Below are 16,672 nucleotides of genomic sequence, written 5' to 3'. Positions count from 1 at the left end.
CTTTTGGCAGGGTTGACACCTTTTTGGGGCATGGTTTGTGCCATGAAGACGGGCGGCTTAAGCTTTTGGCAGGGTTGACACCTTTTTGGTTTGTGCCATGAAGGCGGGCTGAAAGGTGTCTAAATCTCCCTGAGCAGTTACTGTGAATGCTTTCTGTGCAGGGTTCGGGGTAAGCTGCATCAGTGAGCTCTCTGGCGTGCGCTGGGTCTGTGAGACTGCAAGACTTTAATTTGCAATCCTGCCAGCAGACATACTTCCCATTTCAAGGTAGAAGGCAAGGAATTTTTTTAAATAATGTCTTTAAAGTTAGTGTGATAGGGAAGGTTGGGATATACAATTTGTGTGGAAAAAAATACGCTTTTTCAATGTGACTGGTTTTTTTTGAAGAAGAAGATGCACTGACAATGAAATTCTTGCTGTTTCTGTACCTAGCTGCAGCCAGTTTAATCCAGTCTTTACTCTGTGAGTCACACAAGGTTAGGTTAGGTTTTTAAAGAGTGTTTCCTGGAGTCCTTACTGACTGTTTTATTTTTCAGTTATAACCATGGAGAACCTGCGTAATGCCAACAGCAGATTTGCACTTGATCTGCTCAGAAGGTTTAATGAGACCAACCCAACAGGAAATGTTTTCTTCTCTCCTGTCAGCGTCTCTGCTGCTCTGGCCATGGTCCTTTTAGGGGCCAAAGGTAATACAGAGGCCCAGGTGCTGAAGGTTAGTAAAAAAAAAAAAAAAAAATTCTCTTTTGCTTTATATTTTACTTACATTAAAAATTGTTGTGTTTTAGAGGAGGGAAAATGAAAGGAGGGTATTATTTTTACGTGCTCAGGACAAGATTTCTGTCACGCTCACTGAGTTTTCCTCGGGCTCCTTTCTGCAGTTACCTTCTGCCAGCCGTGCTCCAGAGCCCTCTTTCCATATTTGCTATGGCCCTTGTTTCCCACTTAATTTCACTTATTAAGTTAATTCTCTAAGTAGGAAACTAATTTCATTAATTAATCAGCCTCCATTTAAACTGACTGGAGTTTACAGCAGCAAGGCCTTACTAGATTTTGTTGAGACGTTTCAACAAAGAACTACTGCTTTGTAATACAAGGTTACGAATGGTACGCTTATTACTAATAACACTGTGTATTTTGTAAGAAACACAGTAATAATATATAGTTTTATATTTAAAGCATAACAACTATGATAATACATGATGATGCTACCTAAGTATCAGTATCTTAGTAACAGCTAGGCACTTGGATAGGAGCTGAGCCCACACGCTTATTCTTATCGTAGCCTTAGGTTAGGTAGGATAGTTTAAAAAACCTCATTATAAATTGCAAAAATGGTGTACGTAGGAGTGTGCCAGTTTCCCCTGAGGCCTCCTGCATGGAAGGGAGTCGGTCACTATTATTTTTCCCCTTTGTAAGGCTAACGCCCGCTAGTGCAAAAGGGCGTATGAGACTTCTCATTGCAGTCATTGTTATGTACTTGCCTATGAATAATTTCACCTTTGTATTCTGGACTTTAGGAGGAACTGTTTTATATGTTGAGTGGTGCTGTGCTTACTGAATAAGACAATAAAATTATTTTCTCACTACTTGTACAAACAGACTTTGAACATATATGCCATGTAATCAAACTGACAGCCCCACCTAAGATAAACCTACTGATGGCAGAAATCATGCAAAAGGAACCTGGGGGGAAAAAAAGTGTTTCAGCACAGTCACCTTTAGTAATGCATGTTCCCGTACCATAGTGCTTTACTTGCGAAAACATAGCTAATTAGGGAGACAGTGATTGATAACTGTCAAGGGCTGTTTGCGAGCATATAGAAATTTGTTTCTGTGATCATAATCCTATTGTAAGTTGCTTCTGTGATGTTTTTGCTCATCTATTCATATGTGCAACACGGCTTTGCATTAATGTGGGCAGCAAGGCCTGACCAAAAACCCAGTGAGATAAAACGAGGGCTTTCCTTTGAATCCAGTGGCTGTTTCACAGCAGTCTTCCCTATTGAGAAACACATGATTTAAGTTTAAATGTGAATGTCCCTGCTTTGGTCTAGTCTTCCCTGTCAATGAGGTCTGGCAGCTCCTGCTGTCGTATCTGTAAGCCTTGGCTAGCCAGCTTGCCTCTGGGAACGGCGGTACTGGTAAAGAGAAACTGCAGCGATGCATTTGATTTTTAAGATGATACAGGGTTTTTTTTTATATATATATAAGCAGTTATATTTTCATAAAACCATAGAAGATGGTTCTAAGTTTTCTTAAGACCTCACCTGTGCTAGTTTTGATTGTATGTTCTGAAAAGCAAAAACCCAGGTTCCCTTGGGCCAAAGGGGGAAGCAAGAAAGCTGAAGTGTCTCTATGGCATCAAAGAGACTCTCTTTTCAATTCCCCACCTGGGAATGAGTCCTCGTGCCCAGTGGTCCACGGAGGGGAGGCATGCAGACATCACGCGGACAGGACTCGGGGTTATGGTTAACAGCTTCAGCTGTGACTATGTATAAACCAGGAGCTTAACACAAGTGGCTGACACAGGTAGCGTATCACCAAGGAACAGTTTCATTCATTCTTTGAGGTTTACAGAAGTCTCTAAGCAGCTTCCAGCCTCTTCTTTTCTCTTTCCTCAACCTACCTACCTGCTGGATCAGACCCACCCTATAGATATACTGTATGTTCTTTTAAGACAGTATTAGCAGCAGCTAGTTCTCTTCTATTATTTCAGACGCTTCATTTTGACAAAGTTGAAGATATTCATTCAAGATTTCAGACTCTGACTACGGATATAAACAGAAGCAATGCTCCCTATCTCTTACGGCTTGCCAATCGGCTTTTTGGAGAGAAGTCCTACAGCTTTTTGCCGGTACGCTGGTGCAGATCGTGATGGTGTGGTGGAACCTGTGGGAAAATGCAGCTGTCTGAGTATTTATGAAGTAGAAATATTTCTAGGCATGTTTCTAAATGTTACCAGGCAGTCAACAAAAGTGTTGCATACATGCATATGCATTTCCATATCTGTAGGCATCTGTGCATCTCACCTAAAGGATGTTGCACAGCAAATCCTCTTCATTGCTTGTTCGGTTCTGCTGCTCTTGGGCTCAAGAGAAGAATCACTTGTCTAGGTTCTTAGTTTACAGTAACTATCATAACATCCCACTCTGTTGCAACCAGCTTTTTAGGATGCAACCAGCTCTGTGTCTGTTGCAATCAGCTTTTGAGGATTTTCATTGGTCTAGTACCACATTACTTAAATATTTTTGAAAACGCTGTATCTATTTGGGAGGGGATGCCCAACATGTCTAAACAACATGCCTCTTCACCAGTGAATTATACCTTTGTGTGTACCTAGGTTGCTATTTTTATCCCTCTTCAGCTCTTTTGGAGAGTTTTGTTTTATCCTAGCTGTGCTTGAGCCTGTTTCAGGAGAATGACAGGTAAATATTGCAACACCTGCAGTAAGCATCCCATCAGCTGTATACTTGGCAGATGTACTATGAGGCTTATGCTGACAGGGAAAAAAGAACAGCCCAACCCCAGAAACCCCCCAGGCAGTGCACTGTTAGAGCCCCACCTCAGAGGCGGTGATAATGTTTGACATGCACCTTATCTACATCATAAAGAGATGTTTTCTTATCTGCATGCAATGAAAGCTATTGTTATCGTTCCAAAATCTAGGATTTCCTGACTAACACTCAGAAATTATATGGAGCTGATTTGGCTACAGTTGATTTTCTTCAGGCTTGTGATGAAGCCAGGAAAGAAATTAACCAGTGGGTAGAGGAGAAAACTGAAGGTAAACGACTTTGGTTAATGAGGTAACTGGTAGCGTTTCATACTTTGGGAGCAGGAATAAGCTTTATTTTCTGCCGCCTTTAGAACAGTTTAATTTTGCCCTGGGATATTCGCTCGATGTGTTGACAGAACCAGAAAATACCTAAGCAAGACATTTAAACAGTTCCGTAAGTCCTGAGACTTTTCCATTTTTTGTGTTCAGGCCGATGAGTGCAGGAGAGATGCCTAAACATAAATTTACACTCGTGAGTTGGACAATTTGTTTTAGACAGTCCCGGTCCATATTGTGTATATATTTCTAAATCCAGTAATCCAAAATGTGGGTGTTTTCTAGTTCTTGTATGATGAGTCACACATGACAGTTTAAGCTAAAAATACCATATTTTCATCAAATTACTGTATATCAAAAGTTATAGTAGTGATTACTATTAAAAAGTGGTGAAGTAGAGAGACAGGTACTGAAACACTTTATTACAGGAATGGACTAGAGTTTTATATTTGTAGTATTTCTACGGTATCAGTTTCTTCATGTATGTTTTATATGCCATCAACTTATTACAAGATTTTGTTGTGACTTTTTTTTCTGCCCCCTCTGAAGGTAAAATCCCTAATCTGCTGTCTGAAGGCGCAGTTGATAACATGACCAGGCTCGTACTGGTGAACGCTATTTATTTCAAAGGGAGCTGGGCAGAGAAATTTAAAGAAGCCGACACCACTGGCGTGCCATTTCGGTTAAACAAGGTAATACAGATACATCTTGGTAGTATATATCTAACAAAAAGGTCAAATAATATAGGTGCTAAAGCGAAGCTTTGCTTACAGATAAAATAATAAAAAAATATAAATAGAAAGTCTTGCATGAATGTTTTCAGTTCACCCAAAGGGTTTTTTATCGATTTTTAGTATTTTTCTGTATTCAGCAAGCTATTTGTTCTCTCACTTACTGGAATAGTATCAGAGACAATTCTCATGTATAGATTAGGACCCTGCCCATGCCTAGCAGAGTTTCTGTCCGCTAGCAGTTTCACCTGCTATGAACTGTGCCTGTTTGTGATGCTAGGTAAATGGTATTAAAATGATTGCACATTTTAGTTAAGCCCATTTTCCTCTTCTCTATTCTGCTTATGTTAACAGCTTTACAAGATACTGTATACAGTCATCTGCTTTATGCTGAACAGAGTTGATCTTTGTTGACTTTTAACGTTATTTTGGGGGCTAGAACAATATAAATGTACAGCAACTTGAAGAAATTGTTTCAGTTTCTGTGAGGACTGTACTATAGAGGCCAAAGGAGAACCAAATATAGTACAAACTCATGTCTTCAGAAGAAACTGTTACTAAACAGTCAGGAGTCTGACAAAGGCAGTTTTATAATCACCTGATATAATGGAGGAAGAGTTTTTGCAAGAATGCAATTTTTAACTTACTTGTTTCGTATCAGTTCTTTGAATTAGTATTTTCTTAACTGTTACTTTTGGTACCTTTTATCCATCCAGAATGAAAGAAAGACAGTGAAAATGATGTATCAGAAAAACAAATTTCGTTTTGGGTATATCCCTGAAGTGAAGGTCCGTGTTTTAGAGCTGCCTTACGATGGAAGAGAACTTAGTATGGTCATCCTGTTACCTGATGACATTGAAGATGACTCCACTGGACTGCAGAAGGTGACCCATCTAAGCTAATGCAGTTATTTAATGAATAAGTTCAGCCATTCAAAATTAAAGGCTTAATGAGCCCATGTTCTCAGAGCCCCATATCTATCAAGCATATTTTTAGACAATGCTCTACTAGCACTGCAATAAAGAATACGTGCATGCGCTGCAGCAGGAGAATAAGTTGTGTTCTGGTTTTGTAGCTTGTGATCATGTGTCCTTTGGCTCGCTGAACTGAACCATGAGGGAGACTGCGAAAACAAAGTTAACTATAAAAATTAACTTGCCTTGGTGATTTTTTTTTTTTTTTTTAATGACAGAACTTTTCTTTCATTACCTTGTTTTTGTAGCTTGTGATCATGTGTCCTTTGGCTCGCTGAACTGAACCATGAGGGAGACTGCGAAAACAAAAACTACTATAAAAATTAACTTGCCTTGGTGATTTTTTTTTTTTTTAGCAATATACCCACTGCGTTTCTTGGGAGAGTTGCAGCACATATCCCTGTCCCGAGTCTGACATTTACCTGACATTAATGCAACAGATTTGGCGCTTGGCAGGGAAGGGGGGAAAATCGTTAATGTATTTTTTTTTTTTTTTTAATGACAGAACTTTTCTTTCATTACCTTTGAAAGCCTTTATTTTTCTTAGCCTAGTGAGACTGTTTTCCATTAAATGACCAGGAATACATCAGCTTCTTTGAGCTCTCTGATGATTGTTTTTGTTACTTGTTTCTAATTATGTAATTCCATTTAGTTAGATTAAACAGAAAGAATGACTGGGTTTAGTTGCCATCAGTGCATGTTTTTCCCTTCTGTACACTGCAGCAAGGAGCAAATGTCTGCATTACTCTGTAAAGTAAAAACTGCACTGACTCTACTTAATTTTAATAGCATTTGTTTGATCTATATGGAGCTATCGAAGATACAGGTATGGTCATTTTTGTATAGTTGCTTTACAGTTGTATATTGCTCTATAAAGCCTTGTAAATGTTACTGAAAATGAAATATTTCTACACTGGTGATGTGTAATGATCTCTGTCTTTTTAATTCTAGCTGGAAAAGCAGCTTACCTTAGAGAAGCTGAAGGAATGGACATGTCCAGAGCATCTATATTCCACTGACGTTCATGTGCGTTTGCCAAAGTTTAAGCTAGAAGAAAGCTATGACCTTAAATCAGATTTAGCTGCTATGGGCTTGTTGGATGTATTTGACAGTGGCAAGGCTGACTTGTCGGGAATGTCAGGGGCATGTGACCTCTTTCTCTCTAAAATTGTCCACAAGGCTTTTGTAGAAGTGAATGAGGAAGGCACGGAAGCTGCAGCTGCCACTGCTGGCATTTCTATGCTCTGTATGGTTATGGAAGAGGATTTCAATGCTGACCATCCTTTCCTTTTCTTTATTCGCCACAACCCGACGCAAAGCATACTTTTCTTTGGCAGATATGCTTCTCCATAAAAGAGAACTTAGCATTTGCAGACCAGTTCTTGCTGTAGTCAATGAAAGCTTTGCTCCCAAATGAGTTGGATTTTGATGTAGAAATTAACGCTCCTGTCTTGAGTTCCTAGTAACTTTAAGATTCTGCCTTTCCCATTAAAACAATCCCAGAGAAACTGAGGAGTAATTTCTTTTTCTTCCTTGAGATTGGCATCATCTTTAATAACTAGGAAAATCTTAACTGTAGGCAGAAGAAATCTTTTGAAATTGGACTACAAATAGAAATACTCTTGGAGGAAGCTTGGGTCTTCTAAAGCATAGGATCACCCTGTACGCATCCTTGCGTGGGTTTCTCTGTGTTGACAGCCCCCTGTTGTGATAACTTATAATAATCCAGTCATTCCTTATGCATGTATACCAGGATGTTCCTGCAAAGCTATTCCTCCCCTAAAGTCTTGCTTTTCAAAGATATCTTAATAAAATACTTCTAGGCACCAAAAGGCATGTTCCTGAACAGCTGACTTTACTCAGTTCTGTTGTAAAATAGAAGGTCAGATAACATTTGTTTAGAGACATCTATTAATAGAGAAAGGATTAAGCTATTTAAACAAAAGTAACCCCTTCCAGTCGTTAGCCAGAAAACTTGCAATACAGCTTTTGGCTGAGAAGAAATGAGTAACAGCTTCAGGTGACATGTTTAAAGAGGATTTTTAAAATGTATAGTCTGGTGCCATTTTAGTTATTGAAAATGTGAAAATGTGTCAGGGCTTAGAGGTTTTAGGTGCTTGAAGCTAATTGCGTGCCTTTCTGCAAGTTCACAAGCTTTCAGTATGCCATTAGATTCTGGCCAGGACCGATGTGATCCTCAAAAAATACTTCAGCTTCTTGGAGGATGACTGTGTATAATCTGCAGTAAGTATCTGATGTGTCTCTTTACGTGCAAGGGTTCAACTTCTACTGAGCTGAATTCCACTATCTCTTTATACACAAGCCTTTTGTACTGTACAACAGCCTTGTGCCCGGGAGCCACTGTAATTACATACAGTTAGTGTTCTGTGTTTATTTCTGGAGGTTATTTGCTTGTATCATGTATATCTTGGGTACTGTAACATTTACCTGTACAACCTCAGTTCTAAGTGGGGCACAATAATTTCTGTAATTGCAAACTGTATATTAATTTTGTCTTTAAGCAACAAATAAAAGTATTTTTCTTAAACTTGTGTTCAAAATGGAAATTTCTGTGCACAAGTTAGTATTTCAGAGTACAAAAATAACTCTACCTGAAGGCTAGCTCCAAAGAAAAGCACTGGTGCAGCAGGTGTCACTAGCTGTATGAAGTCCTTGTCCTGTTCGGAGTAGGTGAAAATACTGAAAAACAAATTACTCGGTAGAAGAGATGATTGCGTGAACCATCAGCTTCCCCTGTAAGTGTAATGACCCCAGCTGCTAGCACCTACAGGGAAGAAGGAGAGAGTAACGGTTTGTATGAAATGACACAAGCACTTGGTCTGCACATTAGTAAACGTGTTTCCATGTGTTAGCAACACCTCGGTTGCAAAGGCTCTGTCGTAAAGGAGAGCCTGTATTGCAGAGCACAGATGTGAACGTAACCCTTTCTATGCTGAATGCTTTGAAAAACCAATGCTTCGCAAATCAGTGAGAAAAATACTAGCACAAAACCCATGTAAAAATTTGGACTGGTTTGACGTTGCATTCGTTCTGAGTTTCTGGGCCTGTGTCTTCAGCCTTTTAGCAAATAAAGCTGCTGCTGCCATAGTCAAAACCCGTCTAAGGCTCAGAAACTCCTTTGTAATTACATCCTTATCTTCGTATGCTTAAACTCAGTCAGTGTATGCAAGATTTATATAAGGTCTGAAGGCTTTTAGGGCTGTAATTACCAGGAGATCGGAAGAAAGATAAAACCTTGCATAATAGTACAAATCAGCATTGCTGTATGAGGAGACTCGTGTATTTCTTTATTACTTTGGTCTCAGTATTCAGAAACTGAACTATGATACTGAGACACACTTGGTTTTCTACAGACAGGACGCACAAAATAAAATCTCAGCAGTAAGAATCTCAGTAAAGTCAGGATTATTTGCTTCACATTCAACCATTTCAAAAAAACAGCAAACCTACTGGCAAATACTCCCCTCCCACAATTCATGTCCCACAATAAGACCATGGTGGGTGTTTTTCCTTAATACTTTTTGTCTGTGCTCCTATCAGAAGAAGTGACTGATGAGGGCTGACTCCAACAGGGAAAAGTGGAATGCTGATTATATTGACATTTCTAAAAAATAAAATGCTGCTTCAACTAGCTCAGGTGAAGGACTATTTTTAGAACTACTGAATGAACACAGGTCTCACTGCATTCAAAGCTTGCTAATTTTTCAATATGAGATGCTTTAACTGAAGACCAAGGAAGAAACTGTAATTTTAATGAGTTAAAGATACAACATATAAGATGAGAGAATGTCACATCAGAAGTCTCAATACAAAATCAGGAGCCTAGCCTTAGTCTTAGCTAAGTAGCAGTCATAAAACCACACACACAATACACAAAAAATACTTTCCAGATATAAAATCTTTTGTTCATATCGATCTAGGAGACTGCAAGACTAAAAAGTCAGACTGACTGCTGTTAAATTTCCTAGGAGGGAACCGATAAGTACTTGAGTGTGAACTTCCCTGTTCAAAACCAATTTGCAACAGGCTGCTGGTTTGAGAAGACAACATGTGAGTTTCTTCCAGTGGAAGAGGGGATTACAGCAGATGGAGTTCACTCGCCATTTCAGCCGCTCCTAAGCAGACCAGGCTTTATAACAATCCACAGCTCAGAGCAGTATTTGCTCACTGTGATGTGATGAGTAAGCCAGACTTTGTACTACTGCTTACATAGACTCTTTACGATAGCCCTTTGATTTCAGTAAGTTAAAAAGAAAAAACACCACCCACCACCACCATTTGGCTGCTTTCTATCATCTGATTGATACAGTTTAAGTTGCTCTTCCTAGTAAGTAAATAGCACAGTGTGGATAAGGAGGACGGTTATCTCTGGGTTTTAAGTCACCTTATCCTAGAGATAAATTTACATAGGTGAGTTAACTCAGAGCGTCTTTACTAATACTTTCACTGTTAAATGTTTTTAGGTATTTATATATGACCAAAATCCTGGTAAAGTAGATAAACCTGATCAAGCCCCCAGACGTCTTGGAGACAGATATTTGTCTTGATTTTTTAATATGGCTTTATTAGACAGGAATAAGACCAGTGCAATTCACTTGAACCTATTGAGATAAAAAGGTGCAACTGAAATCTGAAACTGGCTTTTGGGGTTTTTTTCTTGACTGTGACAAACCTGTCTAGCTCTGTCATGTCATCTTATGGTACCAACTAAATATGTATTCTTATCCATATTCATTAAGGGGCAATCCCTATGCAATCTGTGACTACTGAGTAACAATAAAAGAGAAAAACCACAGCCAAAATCCTGAAGAGCACAGCCTGTCTGCAAACATGCTGAACATGCACAGTAGCTGCTGGCAATTCAATGACAAATTCATCACATCAGCCAGAAAATGTTGTATCTTCAGGTTAAATAGAACTTCAAACAAACAGCTTGTATAATCACTTTCAAAGTCATATCATGGAAAATGATAGACATTTTGGCCAAGAGCTTTTCTCTCAACGTGAGAAAACACTCACAGAAAAGGGAAAAAAATGCAGCCCAGAGGTTAACTGAGGATTTAAAATCTTTGTGCATGGAAAACAGTACAAGAAAACTAAAATAGAAGTCATGGTTTCACACAAATATTTAGTATAAAAGCCTGGACAACTCCTTACCAGCTATATCATCCAGTTTTTTATCTGCAAGAATGAAACTAGCTAAATAATGGCAACGATATTAATTAGATAATTTTCTAAAAAACTGCAACGGAATTCATTGGGGACATTGTTTAATTGATGTTTCTGGTCTTGCTATCCATATCTTTGACATTGGTACGTTACTATTGGGAGAAACAACTTATATCAATACAAGTTATTTCTCATGTGTATTGAATTCCCCAACATGGGCTATGGCGTGGCCTTTCTCATGGTCTGCGTTACTTCTTGGTGGAACAACTTATATAAGAGAAAAAGAGAGAGTGGTATGGCGGATTTTGATGGAGCTCCTTTCAGCGGAAGCAACTGTCATCTGATGGGATCCAAATCTCATCCCCAATTTTTTGTTGACACTGCAGCATTTAGTATGTCCTTAAAGCTCTACGCTCTGAAGATAGATAAATAAATACACCAGTATATCAGCAGGCGATTCTTAAGAAGAGACCATTCTTGCCCTTAAGCGAGCTTCAAAAGATAGGCCCCAGGGACTCAAAAGCCAGAAAACAAAGAAATATACTTCGCTAATTTTTAACTTCATTCTTTCATCTTGTGCTTTTGAAGCAACTTCACTAGGAGATTGGCTTCTGCTTGTTGAAAGCAGCATTGCCAATCCTACATGGAGACTTTACACATCATCCTGAGAGGAAATGGACATTTTTGCCTCGGCTCTGTTTCAGAGGGACAGGAAATGGTGCGGGGTGAAAAGTCCATTTGTGAGTGCATCTGGTCATGAGGGACCTTTTGATGGAGCATGGAGTTCTTCAAACAGTGGAGATGATACTTTTTAGAGGGAATATAAGAGAGATGCACGTCAGCAGGAGGGAGAGAGCAGGGAGCAGCCACTCCATTTCCAGTGTAGCATCTTGCTAATTACCATAGGGAGGAAGGGAAAAGGTAAATAATACTTCGCTTGGAAAACGGCCACGAGACACAACGGCTTTGAAACTTTAACTTGTTATTGCCAACATTTCAGTAGCCCGTTAGACTGCACTGTCTGACGGTGCTGTCCTGAGGGGCACAATCTCTTTACATGCAGGAGTGACAGAAAAACCCACCAGGGGCTGAGGAATGAAAAAGCACCTCTGAACATTTTGCCAAGCTGTGCTGCCCTCTGAAGGCGAGCACGTGCTGCTTAGATTTACTCCAGCACTGGAAAAGATACCCCGATTAACGCTGCTCTGAAACTGGGGCATGGGAGGAGACAACTGATAGTTTCCAAGGAAAGGGAGGAGTAGGGGAAGGAGATGAGTACAAGGCATCCTACCCAGCGTACGCAGTGAACTCAGTCACAAGGAAAAATATTAGCGTGCATCCACCTCATATAACAGGTGAGCTATTGGCTTAGCTGTTGGCAATATCCCCCGGCCTAGGACACCTGCAAGCTTGTTTGTCCTGTGTATTAGCCACCCCACGAGCACTTAGTGAAATCCCTTTAGCACTTTGGCTCTCGTCCTGTAATGTGGCAGAAAACCTGCAGAGCCCCAGCCACCCTCTGTGACCTTCCGGTGATGGGAGAGACCAGGGACCGGGGTCCACTGGGGAGCTCATCTGCACAATGAATAAAACTGACCTAGGTTCCTAGCCAGACTATTTTTGCCACTGGGAAATTATTAATGAAGTCTCCATAGTAAGGTCAGCAGGTTCTACTTCTTATTTTTTTATTTTCTTTTGGTGGGGAAAAATGGGAAACAGTACAAAGAACCATGGGAAACACCATATACATGGAAAAAGCCCTTGTGACCAATGCAAGAGCAGCTTGATCAAACCTCCTTTCCTTCTTCCACATCAAATACACAACATAGAGTTTATGGAAATCCAGGACTCTGTCTCACCCCGTGCTACACCTACTCAGCTCCCTTCTTGCAGGCTGAGCTCGTCTCAGCGGTAGGCATGGGGATCAGGGAGGGAGGACTCACCACTGCTGCTCTGCTCCAGTCCTGAAAGAGCTGCTTTGCAGAGACCTGTCCCAAAGCTCCCATCCCACTTCTGTGATTTCAGCTCATGGCCGGTGCTGATCACAGCAGTCCTGGCTGCTTGGATTATTCTGAACCAGTGTTTCAGGGGTGCCTCCTGTCCTGGTTTCGGTACTCCAGTACTCCTCAGTGTAGATTCAGCCATGTTTGTGCAATCAGGAGTCCTCTACCCCTACTACTTCCACCTCAACCCACATGTTCCTCCACACAGCACTCAAAAACTCCCAAGCGAGCACCAGACAAGATCCCTGGCTCACATCTACAGGTTATGAAAACTTTTGCTAATTTGGACTTGTATAGAATCAAAGTCCATTAACTTTTCAGGGTGACCCTATCATGACCACATCTTGCCTTATTTCTCCATATGCCTTTCCGAGGACTAGCAGGACAAAAATACTCACCTAATTAATTACTATATTAATTCAAGCAACAAGAAAGTTCCAACCAAACAACAAAAACAAGTGAATTATGGGTTAAAAAGAAAAACATGCAAATTTACATAAATGAAGCTTGTCAAAAGACTTGCTCATCTTTAGAAAGGCACGTTGCTCAAAGCTTTCAAAAACTATCAGTATTATCAGCTTCTGGGCCTCATCAGATGCCACGGAGAGATACCAAGCCTACTGTCAGTTTTATAACCCACTGTTTAGACAAGACAGGGTTGCTGTTGACCAAAACCTTTGGTAATGTGTGTCCAACCCCAGAAGAGAATAGTTGTGACACATTTTACAGCTGAATTATGTCGGTAGTTTCCACTTCTTGAAAAAAGCTAACTTTACCAAGAATAAGAGTCTGAAATGTCTTGCTGGGAATTCTAAACCTGTCTTCACACTTTGCTGGTATTCTTCATCACTAAATCCCCTGCTTAGCATACTCCATAAGCACGCACCAGGAATGTCCTCTAATATCTGACCCAAATAGGAACACTTTATGTCCTCCAAATACTAGCCCAGCAAAGCAAAATAAACCCATGTTTTTGTTAGTCTTCAGTGTTTGTTAGTAAGTAAATCTTGAGTTAAACTGGTCTTGAAAAAATAATTATAGTCCACTAATGGGTTATAACTATGCAGTACATCCTCTGTTCTAGGCAATGACTTCTCATATCCATGCCACAGAATGTAAATGGTTATATCTAAGCCCTCACAGATATGGAAAGCCTTACTTCTTGCATTAGTACATGTATGACCCTGGTCAGTCACTTTGCATTTAATCTCAGAGCTCCATGAGTAATCATCTTCTGGCTATCATGAAAGGTCGTGGAAAAATTTTACAAAGTGTGAGAAATTCTTCCCCTTCAAGTACAATTTTTGGTGTCATATATTTTATGATTCCAGTACTACCCTGAAGGTCCTCATCTGCTTTTTTTCAAAAGTCAGTTAATCCTTATTATGGGACAGACGCTGTAATTATTAATTTAAAAAAAATTTAGTCATATTATGTTTTCACCCATCTCAGTTGTTTTTTACCAGATAAAACACAATGCCCCTGCTAGACAGCTGAGAGACTTCACATTTTTTGGTTTACGGTTATGGTATTTTCTCTGTAATATGAGGAATAAGGAATGATCCTTTGTGGGTACTTAATATAACAATCTTCTGCAACTTCTATTGTTGCATAACTTGTCTGTAAAATTACAGGAAAGACAATGCCTACATCTCCATCCCCACATATCCATTTAAGTCATACCTTATCTATTAGTACAGAATACTTCATTTATTACTTTCATGATATATCTGACCTAAACGTTTTTTTTTCCTGCAGTTTTTAGAGAATTTGCAATTTGGTCCATGAACAGGCATAGCCTCATCATCAGTAGGGGACTGTGGAGAATAGGTCCCTTATCCTTTTTCCTTAACATCACAACACATTATAAAATAATATTATGTATCATGTCACACGTTGTAGGTGGGGGTGTGAGGCAGCAGACGAGGAAAAGACCCAGGCTCTGCACAGGGCTACAAGTCTTTGCCTCCTTCCAAATAACAGAAGGAGGACTGCCAAGCCAGAGAAAGCTTGCAGTATAGCACTGTCTGGATAATGCATGAGTGCTTAGAGGCCGATGGTGGGAGACAGGAGCACGGACTAAGTATTTACGAAGGGAGAACCACAGTCTGTTCAGACCAGGGCAGAAAAATCTGTATTTGCTTGAACCACAATTCATATCGATTACTGAGAATGCGTAAGGACCACCCCTAGACCGCCTTCCACTGGAAACCCAAGGTATTTATTTGTTGCACAGACTATACAGCATTGTTGCAGTTTCCTGTCACCTCCAGCTCTTGCTTCTATTGATGCAGAAATTTTTAGGCCACACTTAAGGGGACAAACAGCTACAGTCAACAACTGCTTTTCAACTACTTTCTTATCTGCAGGCTTTCTTAGTGCCTCACTTCCACCCTCTCCATGCAGCAGCATATGTTAATTTTCCTCATTTCAGCCACAAGCTCAGCAATGCCCATTTTCTTCCTCTGCACTTTCCCTGCAGGACAGAGGCAGGACCATCACAGGAGCACTACGAACACAGGAGAGACTGTCTCTGTTTGCAATTTTGCAGTGGCCTGCAAGCAACTCGGAGGAGATACTGCAGAGAAAATAATAATCTCTGCACAGCTGGACTGGCTGGAGCCGCTACAACCACAGACTTTTGTGGCTGATAGAGACTCTATCAGCTAAACTCCACCAAGTCTTTGCTGAGCGCAGACCACCACAGAGGATTTTCATCAGGTCCACCTTCAATACACCAAGCTGCTCCAGAACAGGGGGTACTAGAGAGGCATATGGGGCAAAACACACGATTATCGTTCTGCAAAACTTCTGTGCAACTTTTGCTGTACCATCTGGGACACAATTTGTTGTATCAAGGGAAGTTTGATCAAGTCTTAAATAACTAAAAGAAGAGCTGTAAATAGAATGTTAAGGCTTTGAGTAAAGATTTCTGTCAATCGCAGGCAAGAAACTACGGTCTGGGGTTTCCCTTGGGTAAAACTTTATAGTGAATTACATTTGAGCATTAGCAGGTACTAGCGAAGTTAAGAAAGTCTGGTGAGGTTATCCCATTTTTTTTGCTCATAAAAGAAAATAAGAATGGAAAAATACGTCAGATTGCATTAGCCCAACACTTCTGACTGCCAGTTGTGTCAAAGGGAAGCACACCAACCTCTCGTACACCCATAAGACAAAAAAACATCTTCAAGTTTACCAATCCAAGTTTACCAAGCTGTGGTCAGCTTGCAAATCATGGGCCATGTAAAGAAATATTTACATCAACTCTCTGTGTCTTAAGAATTAAAATGAACATTGGTTGATAGCACAAATAATTTTGCCAAGAGTATTTTGGATTAATATAATCCATGTTTTCACCTCTGTTCCCACCTTTCTATGTATCTTGAAAGGGCAGACGCAAACTCAGAGAAGTAGCTCCTGCCCTGCTAAACCACCCTGCTGTGAAGAATGCAGGGACTTATTTGAGGAAGGAGAACACACAGAAACGTTTAAAGAATCCGACTCAAACCTTCTAACAGTACGCAGTCATGCAATCAGTTTAATTTCTGAAACATTTCAGTTACACCACAATCCTTGGCTTAAGGCCTAGGTTTTTGTCATGCAGAAGAACTTAATATGAAGACTACCAAGCTGGGAGCCTCACAGCAAAATCAATCTCCAATACAAATACCCTTTGGTCAGGAGAAGACAGTGATCAGAAAGTTTCTTCATGGACTGTTAGCACAAAGTTTTGCAGATTGTATATTGAAAACCTTCGGTCAAGGCCAAGGTCCAGCAATCTGTCTTGAAACATAAGGAGTAATCAGCTGAATTTCCTGCAGCAGGAAAGTTAAAGTTGTCTTCCTGACTTGGAACCGCATCCTCAGACCAGGAGGTCTGTGGAAGTTGCTCTGAACGAACTCTGGATATGCAGTTGTGGCATCCCCTCTGATCTAAGCTCCC

The 16,672-nt window shown here is 40.2% G+C and overlaps 1 protein-coding gene across 1 annotated transcript; it reads left to right on the top strand.

Moving 5' to 3' along the window:
• Positions 1 to 239: 239 nt before the first annotated feature.
• On the top strand, positions 240 to 8,065 carry SERPINB1 (serpin family B member 1). Its single transcript, XM_009279195.2, has 7 exons — positions 240 to 267; positions 537 to 712; positions 2,717 to 2,854; positions 3,667 to 3,784; positions 4,382 to 4,524; positions 5,280 to 5,447; positions 6,489 to 8,065. The coding sequence occupies exons 2-7, from the start codon at positions 545 to 547 to the stop codon at positions 6,888 to 6,890; spliced, it is 1,137 nt and encodes a 378-aa protein (XP_009277470.1). The 5' UTR covers positions 240 to 267; positions 537 to 544; the 3' UTR covers positions 6,891 to 8,065.
• The last annotated feature ends 8,607 nt before the right edge of the window (positions 8,066 to 16,672 follow it).

The sequence above is a fragment of the Aptenodytes forsteri genome, unplaced genomic scaffold (assembly GCF_000699145.1).
Source record: "Aptenodytes forsteri isolate BGI_AS27 unplaced genomic scaffold, ASM69914v1 Scaffold81, whole genome shotgun sequence".
In the NCBI taxonomy this organism is placed as follows: Eukaryota; Metazoa; Chordata; class Aves; order Sphenisciformes; family Spheniscidae; genus Aptenodytes; species Aptenodytes forsteri.
This window is presented reverse-complemented; position numbering and strand designations above follow the sequence as displayed.

Bases quoted from the DNA above. Each gene is read 5' to 3' on its own strand.
- SERPINB1 (XM_009279195.2), top strand. From the start codon at position 545: ATGGAGAACCTGCGTAATGCCAACAGCAGATTTGCACTTGATCTGCTC. The intron at 2,855-3,666 runs GTACGCTGGTGC...TCCAAAATCTAG, and splicing joins AGTCCTACAGCTTTTTGCCG to GATTTCCTGACTAACACTCA. The intron at 5,448-6,488 runs GTGACCCATCTA...TTTTAATTCTAG, and splicing joins ACTCCACTGGACTGCAGAAG to CTGGAAAAGCAGCTTACCTT.